The sequence below is a fragment of the Lissotriton vulgaris genome, chromosome 4_1 (assembly GCF_964263255.1).
Source record: "Lissotriton vulgaris chromosome 4_1, aLisVul1.2, whole genome shotgun sequence".
In the NCBI taxonomy this organism is placed as follows: domain Eukaryota; kingdom Metazoa; phylum Chordata; class Amphibia; order Caudata; family Salamandridae; genus Lissotriton; species Lissotriton vulgaris.
The window spans coordinates 1,538,069,687-1,538,082,579 of NC_141691.1; the positions used below are offsets into that span (position 1 = coordinate 1,538,069,687).

The 12,893-nt window shown below is 43.8% G+C and overlaps 1 protein-coding gene across 1 annotated transcript in view; it reads right to left on the reverse strand.

Annotated features, from left to right (window-relative positions):
* The window catches only part of NSMAF (neutral sphingomyelinase activation associated factor), a 606,375-nt gene that overhangs the window by 281,177 nt on the left and 312,305 nt on the right, over positions 1-12,893 (reverse strand). Inside the window, exon 15 of the mRNA XM_086965781.1 lies at positions 10,131-10,221. Within this exon, the coding sequence (XP_086821907.1) occupies positions 10,131-10,221 (91 nt within the window). The remainder of the gene's footprint in view (positions 1-10,130; positions 10,222-12,893) is intronic.

Here is a 12,893-nt window from a genome sequence, read left to right on the forward strand (position 1 = left end):
AAAATGTTAACCTACTCTACTCTGGTTCTATTCCTTAATCTCCGGCTACTAATATCTACCCCTAGTTTCCAGGAACTGAGCTTCTCCTCTATTCTTCTGTTTAATTGCTTCTTCTTACGTTATTCGTTTTATTTACAGCTCCATGAATATTCACATGTAATCACAAACCTCTTTAGTATTGGGTCTAACTGTTGTTTATTTGGATCTTAGTATTTTCTTTTACTTACTTCTATTATGGCGCTTGTTTCCTTGTAAATGTCTCTCTTATTGTTGCTCCAGTTCTATCATTAGTCTTCCCTGTATAGTTACTGTCTAATGCTAACTGTTTGTTTCTGTCTTGTCTCTTGCAGATATGTATTTGCCTCAGACTCGGGTAAGTAAGTCTTACTCCTACATTTTATCTTATTAATTCAGTTTTCCTCTTTCTTTAATAACTCTTGTTATCTCTTTATTTTTTCTTAGGTTAAACACGGACTCCAGTTCTGGTAAGTATCTAATTATATTCTAACTATATACAACATAGCTGTAACTGTATTCAGTTGCTTTGACATTACTAGGTAATAAATCAATGACTTAGCTCTGTCTTCTTTCTTCTCGATGCTAGGTGGTGTTGGATACCACAACTCCGTCTATGACAAGAAAGAGACGGACCAACATTCACAGACGGCTCGTTTCTTTCTCTCTTCACCACGAACCTCTGATGACCTTCTGTCCTAGCTACTCTGACACAAATTTGACGAAAGAACCAGACAAATGCCCGATGTAAGTATCTTTTCCTGCCTAACTGTTATAGCGCGACCTGTTCTTTGCTGCGTATTCATGAATTTCCCTCAGTGAAGTGCGCATTAGGTCATTAGCGCGAGCTTTACATCACCGCAATTGCACCGGAGAGAGAGAAGACTAGACCGCCGCTAGAAATTAGAGGCGGCGGTCATCTTAGAGTTTCTAAATTGGTTCAACCTCGACCAATCATTACTCGTAGGCCGTCCTTTCCCACTTTTGACCATGGCCTTTCCAAGTCAAGGCACCTATAATAGGTTTAACAGCCAGTGGAGGTCGGACACTAACCCCCAGACCTACAGGTATATAAAGCTGCCAGGGTAAAGTCTCACTTCCACAATCAATGAGGTAAGCTCTGTTGGAGGTCCTGCCTTAACCTGACAGGAACAAGCTCTCAATGGGTTCTTACCGCCCACTGTCACTACTGAATAGTGACTACAAGATCCTGGGAAAAGCATTAGCTAACTGTCTGATCCCAACAGCACAACATTGATTCATCCAAATCAAAATAGTTTCATCCCCATGGGAAACTCTTTCTTGAATGTATGTCATCTGTTCAGGTTAATGGACTGGGCGTGCACCTCTGAGACTCAAACCTGGATATCCTCATTAGACATATGGAAGAGAAGGCGTTTGATACCTTAGGGTGGCCCTATCTTATGGTGGTGCTCCGTATAATGGGGATAGGACTCAAGCCTCTCTCGTGGATAACCCTATTATACAGTGATCTGACGGAAAGAGTGATAACAGGTGGGAAGATCTCTGACCCTATTTCTAAAATGCGAGGCACAAGACAGGGCTGCCCCTTGTCGCCAATAATATTAGCCCTGGCCATGGAACCCCTGGCTTGTGTGCTAAGGGCTCGAGGTCCAGGTTGAGGGGTCCTAATGGATGACTGATGGCACATAATCTCATTGTACAAGGTTGATGCCTTAATTTACATCAGGGAAAAGGAACAGACGTTACAACTCCTCATCATCCTATCGGAGAAGTTTGGGAGTTATTGGATGTCAAGGTGAATTGGGACAAATCCTGTTTATACCCTCTTGCTGAGCTGGCGGAGGATCAGAGAATGCCACTCCTCTCCCTTGATGCTTTGACACTTTTAAAATCCTAGGGGTCAGGATGTATCACAATGAGCAGGATTTATAGATGGCAACTTGGGTAGAGCACGGTTGGCAATTCAGGCATCCCTTCAATTCTGGACAAGTTTACCACTCTCACCTTCGGGGCGAATAGCCACCTTCAAGTTGCTTGTGCTTCCACACCTGCTGTATTTTTCTCAGCACTTTCAGACTTGTTAGACAGAGGCTTCTTCAGGAAGCTGCCCTCTTTATTGATATCATTAATATGGGGCTCTGATAGGTGGAGAATAGCAATTTCCAAATGTTACGCTCTGATTTCTGAGGGGGGCCTTGGAGCTCCAAATTACATATATTACTAAGCAGCGGCCAACCTACAGTAGCCGATGCGCTGGTTGGGCAGACAAAGTACCTTGGGGTTGGGGAGGTGGTTTGAGGGCTTCCTAATGCTCGATAAACTGATATGGTTGTTGGGTTCTAATGTGGTGGTCCCTAAGGGGGAGGGAATATACAGATGAGGACAGCAAAGACCTGACCAGATAGGCAGGACTTATTCACAGAGCCATGCTTCGACCTTTTTGAAAATTTAGTGAAAGCCAATAACTTGCGTTCAAGGAACTTCCTGTCTTCTACCCTTACTAATCTACTGAATCAAACTTGGAAAAGGACTCTTAATGTTTCTATGATGTTCCCTCTACTGCAGGTCCTCCTTACACATGGTGGTGCCAGGCCTGCAGTGACCAGGTTACACAACGCCATGCGGCATGCTAGGCACCAACCATTCATATCATTGAGAACATACTGGGAAACAACGCTATCCCAGGACTTAACAGATACTCAATGGGAGCAGTGCATACGCATGGTCAAGTACATTTCCATACCTTTCAGTCTAAAACCCGTTCCTTTGTGGCCCACAGCACTAGCCAGTAACCTTGGGTGCTCTTCCAGCTTCTGCACCCAAGGAGAAGAACCTTTGCTTTTGGTTGGATACAAAGTTGTCCATGAAGTTGGATGGCATTTGGAGGTATTTAGGAGTTGCAGGTGTGACCTTTATCTTGCTCCCTGCTATTCCTGATACTTCCTGTGCAACACCTGGCCTCAGAAGGAGCAAAAAATGTGCCTCCTCTGAGGCCAGGGGTCACAAAGGAAGTGCCAGGAGTAGCAGAGTACCAGCTAGCGGTCACAGCTGTAACCCCAGGCTACCTTCAAATTATGTCCATGCCATGAAGCCTCAGGTTGTGAGGGTGACTGCTCTCTGTTTTGCGGTCCTGAAATGGCTGCCTAAAATTCTTTGGATACTTCCATTCTCAGACCAAAGAACAGTCATCCAGGCATGTATTCTATCTAGACTTGATTATGACAATTTTCTTTTTTTTTTGCAAACTGAAAAAGCTTCTAAGGCTACAAGAGGTCCAGAATTTGGCAGCCTGATTACTCTACAGGCTTCCCAAAAATGCTTTGTCTTCCTCATTTCTCCGGGAGCTACACTGGCTTAGGGTTGAGAAATGCATCAAAGCCTTGTGATGTACATAGAGCAAGATCAGGTATCATCCCTCATTATCTCCAGGAATTGGTGAGATCATATCATCCGGCCCGTCCACTATGCTCGAGTGATCTTTCCTGGCGTTTTAATCCCAGCGCCAAGCGTACTCACCTGGGAGGTCTTTACTTTGCTTACCAGGGCCCAAAGATTTGGAATGCACTTCCAGAATATTTAAGATGCTGCTCTACTACCTTTCAGAAACAGTTAAAGTCCTGGTTGTTCGGAATCAGCCAGTGATAGATATATCCTTACCTGCTTCTTAAAACGCCGGGAAACCCTGTGTGGGTAGCTTCCCGCTATACACGTCTTTCTAATAATAAAATGTAAACAATGTAACTATTTGCACCATGACGATTTGACCTCGGAGCAGGTAGGCCTCAGGGTTTTGGATGCTGTCAACGCTGTTCCACAGCAGCAGACAAATGTTATTCTAGGGTGTGGACTTGCTCAGCTATTAGCGCATATTGGGATAAGATACTAGCACGTGTAACATATAGATCAGGTAAGCAAATCACCCATGGTGGCTGTGCACTGTTTATTAAGGGCTAACAAAATGCACCAAGAGCCACAAGGGTTCACATACGTTCAATGACTTAGTCTTCATGCAGGCTAAGTGCCACGTAGCCCTGTTCTGGAAATAAATCACTGTCCCCCAATATCACTTTCGCTCACAGCTGAGTTTGATGCACTACATAAACTTAGCCCAACCGTCAGGAGTTGTGCACCACCAGTCGACTGGGAGGGATACTTGGTCACAGTTGTAGTCAAATCTGATGAATGCCTGCCCTAAACAGTCATAGAATCCCTTTGACAACTAGCACAACCCGTAAATGTACTCCCACCCTTCACTCAGTTGCTTCCCTCTCCAAAAGGCATGTGTAAGTAGACTACTCTATTATTCCTTCATAGCGGACTTCCAACCACACCAGACGTTGCCCTATGTCCACATAGCATCACAGTAATACCTAAGCCATCATAGGTTGCTGGTACACCCATTAAGTCCTTAGGAAAGTTTAGAAAGGTTATATATAAGTTTTGGCTGGGATCCTGGCCCATTGGGTACAATGACAAAGAATACAGTAACTGTTTGCCCTAAACTATTGTACAGCCTGGATTTACTCAATAACCAGTTAATGCCATACTTTATCTGGCAACACATTTTCTTAGCAAGTGTCAGTTTGACGTGATGAAACCCAATAAAGATGTACTAAATAAAAAATATACAAAAAAGAGGTCTTCGAGGGACAACCAACCTCTGTGGGCAAAGTTGACTCATCTGGACCGTGGACCAAGGAGTAACCACAAGGACATCTCTGTCAACCGCACAGGACCCACAGCATCCTCCATTTCCTGCATCCTCAGTATCATCACCACTCCAGTAAAGTCTATGGCAGTCATGTTGTAAAATTCAGAACTGGACAGGAGAATGCTTTGGTACCAGGCAACTGTCTAAATACTCCTTAGTGCCCCCCTCCTCCCGACCTTCACCCTGCCGGAAATGGTCGCCCCATTCGGGTCAGAGTAGTCAAACCTAACTCTTACAAACTTTTCAAAAGTTTCTAAACGTTACGCTTATTTGTGGTTGTGCTTAAAAGTACTGAGAATTATATGTCCTTTAAAAATCCGTATCTCCAGAGGATTTTGTTCATCTTGAACCCTAAACCTTCATACAAATATCATCTAGATTTACAAATTGGTGTTGGATTTCTGTTGTGTTGAGTGGCTTTCTTATTTTAATGTTTGGTGCTTCTAAATGCTGCTCACTATTTCCTTTGTTCAAGACTTGCTGCTGGAGGCCACAGCTAGCCAGGGTTGAGCTAAACATTGTGCAAAGGAGCCTGACTGGACCCAAGACAGTTTTTGAAAGTGTATTACACGGTAAGGATGCACAACCATACATATAATGTACCCAAATCCGCACAGCCATGTACGCCAAACCTACTAAGGCTAAAACCTTACATAAATTAGAAGTAATTTCAATCCATTGCAAATAATGGATCCAGGCCTTGGATCAATGAAAGGGAGGTCAATATCACATTTTAAATGCAAATTACCCTGAAATAAATCGTACATGTCCAAACATAAAATGAACATTCTTAGTCTAAAAATGCATTTTAGATGAATTACTATCACAATGTGTTTCTATTTTTAATTTAATACCCCATGCCGCACTGTTTTTTGCGCTACCATATGGTGGTAGTGTTGTCAAAGAGCACCTGCACTAGCTTTCCCTTAGATGGATGGCAGAAAGGCTTTCAACGCCAACAAAATTGCTCTCCGCTCCATAAGGTTCATGTGGAGCCAGGACCTCTGCTGGAGACCAGAGGCCTCTGATCTCCAAGCCCTGCTATTTGTCTGCCCCAAACCAGAAGTGATGCATTGGCCACCACTGTCAGCTCTGGGTGGGATAGGGATCCGCTGCTGACCTAGTCGCAGTCGAGCATCCATCAGTGCAAGTCTTTTGCAGTCTCCTCAAGATATGGACATGATCCAAGACTTTTTCTTGATGTTGTTACCACTGAGACTTCAGATTGCACTACAGAGCTCACACACTCTGCCTGGCGTACTTTGCCACCAGGACGCAGCATGCCATCTGTCATGGCAGCCTCAAAGACGACCTCTCTGAAAGCCAGGATGGAGGCTGAAAGATCAGGATGATTGTCTTTCCAGAGAAAATGCATGAAAACGGACCACGTCTAAAATGGCTCAAATGAAAGGGAGTGTCTGAGAAGGAGTCAAGTGTCACTTTAGCACGTGGATAGTGAATCCCAAAAATGCCAAAAGGTCTACCGTAATCTGGAAGTGGGTGATGCTGCGTAGGACAAGCAGGCCATCAGCAGCCAGTCATCAGAAATGGGGAAGACTGGTACCCCTGATCTCAAAAGATGTGCCGCCACCACCGCCATCACTTTTGTGAACATCCGAGGGGTGCTGGTGAGACCAAAGGGGAGCACAGTGAACTGAAGATGCTTCGATCCATGATGAACAGCAGATAGCACCTGAGGGCTTGAAGGACAGGGATGTGAAAATAATTGTCCTGCAGGTCCAATAATGCCATCTGCTATCCAGGGTCAAGGGGACAGAAGACCTGGGCCGGGGGGGCATCTTGATTGTTTCCTTCAGTAGAAAGACACTTAGAGGGCCCAGGTCTTAAATATAACGGAGGCCTCCGCCCTTTTTTCAGTACCAGGAGTAACAACCACAACCCACTTCCACTGCAGGCACCCTCTCCACAGCCCATTCGGCCAAAAATATAGTATCAAAGGAGAGGGTTAACCCAATAGAGTCACTGGGACCTGGGTAATATAGCGTTAAGAATAGAGGGGTCCCAGTAAGGGAGCAAAGCGTATTGTTGCAACCAATTAATTGAATCAAATAAACATAAAATGCATCTATAATGTTTAATTCACATTATAGGAAAGAAGCAACCAAAAGTAAATTCACACATTGCAGTTGTATTAGTGCCCCTGGGGGTAAGGGGGACGTGCAGTCGTGAGGGTAGTGTAGGAGGGGATCGTGACAATAAAAACACGTATCTATCAAACATTAGTACGAATTCAATGTAGGATAAACAGTAAAACGGTCACAAATCAAACCAATAATTCAAGTTACACATGCCCCATTGTCCATAGTATACAGGAATAGTGGGTAGGAGGAGGCTGTGTTATAGGTCAGGGAGTGTGTCGACGTTTCGACCCAGATGAAGCAGGAATCAATGGAATCCTTGCACGGGGGTCTTCATCAGGACGGAAGAAGGGTAGTGGGGCAGACAACCTAGTTTAAGGAGTAATAGATCCAAATTATTACCATTATCAAAGCTGTCTGAATCGCAAGAGAAAATATAGGAGTAGACACACCATATGAAAAAGCATACCTGAGTAAATCAGTGTTTGTGGTTAATGATCAGGACAGGAATCGATGAGAAGCATTCAATCCTGAGAGAAATCACGAACAGACCAATTAAAACTATATTTTAAAGAGGGCATCATAGTGACAAAAATTAGAATAAATCAGACTTACTTGATAAGTAAAGTCCGATATCCCGATAGGATAAGGCAATGGATCCGGGCACTGGGCATGGGGGACCACTCTACGTATCCAGATTAACACGGACGTAATCCTTTGAAAATCGGGGACACAATGCAAATCTCTACGCTACTCGGTAAGCTATCCCGCCCACTGACCTCTCGCCCTGAGTGATTACACATTGGCTGGCCTTTGCTGAATATTGTTCCCTTTACACAGATACGTAGAGTGGTCCCCCATGCCCAGTGAGTGATTTACTCAGGTATGCTTTTTCATATGGTGTGTATACCCCTATATTTTCTCTTGCGATTCAGACAGCTTTGATAATGGTAATAATTTGGATCTATTACTCCTTAAACTAGGTTGTCTGCCCCACTACCCCTCTTCCGTCCTGATGAAGACCCCCGTGCAAGGATTCCATTGATTCCTGCTTCATCTGGGTGGAAACGTCGACACACTCCCTGACCTATAACACAGCCTCCTCCTACCCACTATTCCTGTATACTTTGGACAATGGGGCATGTGTAACTTGAATTATTGGTTTGATTTGTGACCGTTTTACTGTTTATCCTACATTGAATTCGTACTAATGTTTGATAGATACGTGTTTTTACTGTCACGATCCCCTCCTACACTACCCTCACGACTGCACGTCCCCCTTACCCCCAGGGGCACTAATACAACTGCAATGTGTGAATTTACTTTTGGTTGCTTCTTTCCTATAATGTGAATTAAACATTATAGATGCATTTTATGTTTATTTGATTCAATTAATTGGTTGCAACAATACGCTTTCCTCCCTTACTGGGACCCCTCTATTCTTAACGCATTCGGCCAAAAAGGCTTGCTGTTACATGAACAAATGATCCTCCTTCAGGCATTCTGGGGCGGAGGAAGGGTGGCCATAAAGGGTAGGACATACCCCTCCTGAATTTGCAGAACCCACCTCTCTGATGTTATGTCCTACCAACCCAGTAAAAATGTTTGATCCTGCCTCTAACTGGGTAGCTATGTTCCACTTATGGCACATTAAGGTGGTTTGGCCAGTGGGGACACACTGACTGACATGCTGTCCCCGACCATGGGGTCGCCACGGTCTTTGCCACCAAACAGTTGGGAACCCTGCTGAGGCTGAAGTGGCTATCTCTTAGGAGCACCCCCTGCCTGAGCCCCAGAAGGATCGAGGGGGCTAATGAAGTTGGCGTGGAAGAGGAGAAAAGGTCATGGAGCGCATAGGAATCCTGCTTTCTTTGAAGTGCTCCAGAAGAGAGTCTGCGTAATCCCCAAAAAGGTGATTGCCCTCAAAAGGCAACAGGGGTTCATTATTGGTTTGCCCTGGTTGGTGGACTTCAGTCAGCACAGGTTTTACCTTCCAAGGTGGGGAGCTGGAGGTCGAGATCTTCAGCCACCCTCCGCATTACCATTATGAAGGACGCACTATCATCAGTTGCTGGGCCTGTGGATGAAACTAGGGGGTGTCATGAGAGATGACAAGGCCACTAGTATCCTGGAGGCCTTTGTACCAGTTTTCATTATGGTAGGGTTGCACAAAGTCATCCTGGGGCATCATACACATTGACAGAATCGATCCCAAACAAGAAATGCAGTGTATGAGACCTGCCCATTTTAACCAGGACGTGGTTCAGATGAAGGGGCAAAGGCTGTGGTTCAGTTGACGACACCAAGTGCAGCCTTGGTCAAATTTGAGGCGGAGTCGACTTAGTCAGAGAACATAATAGGATGCATCTTGTCCTCCGGCGTCAATGGAGTTGGCACCAGTGTCAACATTCCAGGAACAGGCATGGGTCACGGAGCTGGAGTCGCTGAAAGCACTAGTAGAGGTCTGGCAGCAATAACAGAGGGTCTAACTAGTGCCTTCTCAGGTGCATAAGAACCGTGGGAAGGGGTCAAACCCTGCATGGATTTCTTATGTTTTATCTTGGGCTTATCCAAAGATTTGGTATGTGACAAAGAACGACAGACATCTGGAACGGGATAGGGAATGACCTTTTGACTTGGACCGGTCCTGACACAGGCCTTCTGATGCTTTGTGACAAATAGATTTGACTTGCATTTCAAAATGGCCTTCGGATTTAACAACACAAATTCAATGCAGGCCTTTGAGTCATGGATCGACCACAAGCACCGCAGGCAAACATGATCTCAATCTGTAATAGACATTTGCTTGAGGCAGTCCTTACTAGGTTTAAAACCTGTTGTTGTAGGTAGCTACATTTCCCTTGCACACTGTCTAAATTTTGAGGTAAACAGATTTCGAAAGAGAAGAGTGTTGGCTGCGTCTGGTAGCATAGAAAGCAAGGATTTGAAGTCAGCACATGAGGGGCGCCTAAATTGGCTCCGCATATCAATTCTGGAGTGCAACGGTGTCAGTGCAAACCTGCATAGCACATCAAACAGGCATGCAGAGGTACTGCTCAAACGTTTCCAGATCCAGCCTGACATCTGAGGAAGTTTTCAAAAGGTGAAACATCTGCAGTTAGAAGTCTCTATCAGAACCACTAGCACAATAAATACTATTTGTCTTGCAAGTCACAAATCTATCAATGAAATATACACTTTAAATAAATACATGCATGCTACTTGTTATCAGGAGTCTAACTTGGGTTTAAAGGGCACACTTTTTATGCCAACGAACCAAAGATTATTTTTTTCTTCTTATAATAAAAAGATTTACTTACCAACTCTAACAAGGTAAAATAAGACATAGCCTGGTGATGAGTAGTGACTTCCATACATAAACTTGGGCTCTGGCATTTCCTCATAACGAGCCTGCAATATATATTAAATGCAGTTAAATATTTGACTTCTACAATTTTCATACAGTTATGTTTTTGAAGTTAACAGGAAAGATTTCAACAAATTAAAACTTGTGAGCTATTACAGCTATCTGATAGCCTGGGCCAAAATATAATTATTCTGTTCAACACCGAAGAGGGTGCTAGAACAGATGTTGTAGCATTAACATGGCTACTTTTTCCCCATGTACATAGAAACCTGCCCAAGCCCCGTCATCAACTCACTAAAACCCAACCCTATTTTCTCTCTTTTTTATGACTAAATAAAACCAATTCACCAACTCTGATCATGATGGTTTAGGAAACAGCCACCATCAGGAAGCAAAACATGTTTGGGTTTGAATTATTTATAAAATACAGGAAACTGCTTCTTCAGTCTTCGTGGTATTGATTAGCAGTGAAACAAGATCTTGAAACTAATCACAACTATTCTTGGAAATGAGACAACCAAGTTCTTATACTATCAGAGTGATATATTCTGTACATTGCACTACCTTTATCATTAGCACTAATTAATTCAGCACCACATTTTACTTGTGATGTGAATATAACACTGCCACCCATGAACTGGTAGGAATTAGGATAATAGGGCCATTCTCCACTAAATGGTTCAAACTGGCATTAAAAACAAAGATAGCATGTGGTCTATGGTGTCATCTGGAGCCTCAAGGTGCATAGCACTAGGATACTGATAGCTCCCCATCTCATAGATTCCCCCCCCCCCCACACCATGAGCACCCCTCCGCCACCCAAAGATGATAAAATGGACACGTTGGATTAGGGGAGTGGTGTTAAGTGAAATGCATACAAAATAAGCTTCTCGCTCAAAAATATGTGACCTCTTGGTACTGAGCCACCTCCACCATGCCCCCCTACTTCATACAAACATGATATTTGGTGGTTTACACCTTCCCTCATATCTCGGGGCTTTACTCTTGCATTCCTTGGAAACCCATTAGGAAAAAAATCTGGTGTTTTCCATCACCTCTTTCTTGCCCTTGTTATATATGCGAAAAGAAAAGGTATCCTGCTGGTGCTGTCCCCACCCGCCTTTGTCTGACATTAATTACCCCACCCTCCTCAAGTGTGGCACTTCTGACTTCTTGGCAGAGCCAGGGGAAGGCACAATGCCAATCAGCGATGGTCAGTCAAAGTCACTTTTAAGCCAAGAAGACATCTGACGCTTCTCAACGTTCTGTAAGGTCAGGTAGAAGCAGAGGTACCTGAAGAGTGTCAACAAAATAAGATCTCTCTATCAAACTCTTCCTTCAGGTCTATACAGACCCATGGCCTGTCAGAACTCCTACTCCAAGCCCACTCAAACAAGCTGTGTCAGGCCCTATGTTGCCTGGTGTGACCTATAGCGAAGTTAAAGAGGAGGCATAAAAACATTTAATGGTTCTCACATTTTTTCAGAAGATCTGCATGCGAGCTGGCGGGCTATACAAAGCCCAGTTTATGCATTCCAATTAGTATGGATAATGGTCAACCAGTGCCAAAGTTATTAGAAAATATAAGTTTTTATGAACTCCCTATTTCACTTTGCCCAACCCTCCTATTTCACGGATTTCCACTAAACTCGAGATGTTCGTTCTGGGCTTCATGTCGAATTTGTCTGCCAAATGTAATGCAAACTCATCAAACTGCAGCCAAATTATTAACTAATGAACACTTTTAGAACGAAGTTTTAACTTTTCTCTCTCTTGACAGATCTGCATGAACCATGACATACCAACAGCAAGCTAAATCTCTTAAGTATCCCAACAAATTCAAGGCATATTCATCAAATGGAACTAAGAAATTCAAACGTCTGAGATTGGTAAACTGGTGTGATAGTTAAAATGAAAAGAAGCAAAACAAAGACACTCCCTTATATTCTTTGTAGAACAACATTTCTATGAACTTTAATATTCTTTTTTTTTTTAGTAGTAGTAATAGCTTTATTCGATAAAAAACATATCATAAAAGCATTTCTTACATCTTTAAAAAACATTTTTTAACAGCAATCATCACATAAAAACATTTTATATACAAAGCAGCATATTGGGTGGGGGGGCTCGGTCACTGGATTAACAGTTTTCTTGCAGTTCTTAGACGCCAGGCCCAGCCCAAGAATTTTGCCATGCAAGTGGAAAAGAAGGGTCTAGCATCTGTACGTAAAATACGCAGGGCTTCTAAATGAGAACGAGTTCCCAGACACCTGCAAAGGGGCTTCAACCACCTACGTCTCGGGGCTGCATAGACACTACACTCAAACAACATATGGGACACAGACTCTACCCTTAGGTCACAAAAGGGGCAGTAAGGTACGGTTTGAGCGGGCGGTTTCCAGGTGGACGTGAACTCACATAATGGAAGCACCCCCACCCTAAACTTAATGTACAGTGATCTGTCCCATGAGCTCTGAATGGTGTCTAGATAAGGTTCCCTTAAAGGTGACTCTTTGACCGACAGAAACAGGACTACAGATTTACAATGGTTTGTGCTTCGAACCCTTTCGTTGTCTACCCATGCCCAATAAGCCTTCTTTAGCTGTTGTTTCAGGGGTGCAGATTTGTTGGCCCAAGCCTCTCCTAGTCCTAGTTTATGGAGCAGCTTTTTGACCTCCCTAAGCCAGATGATCTTATGTGAACCCGGTAGGGACAT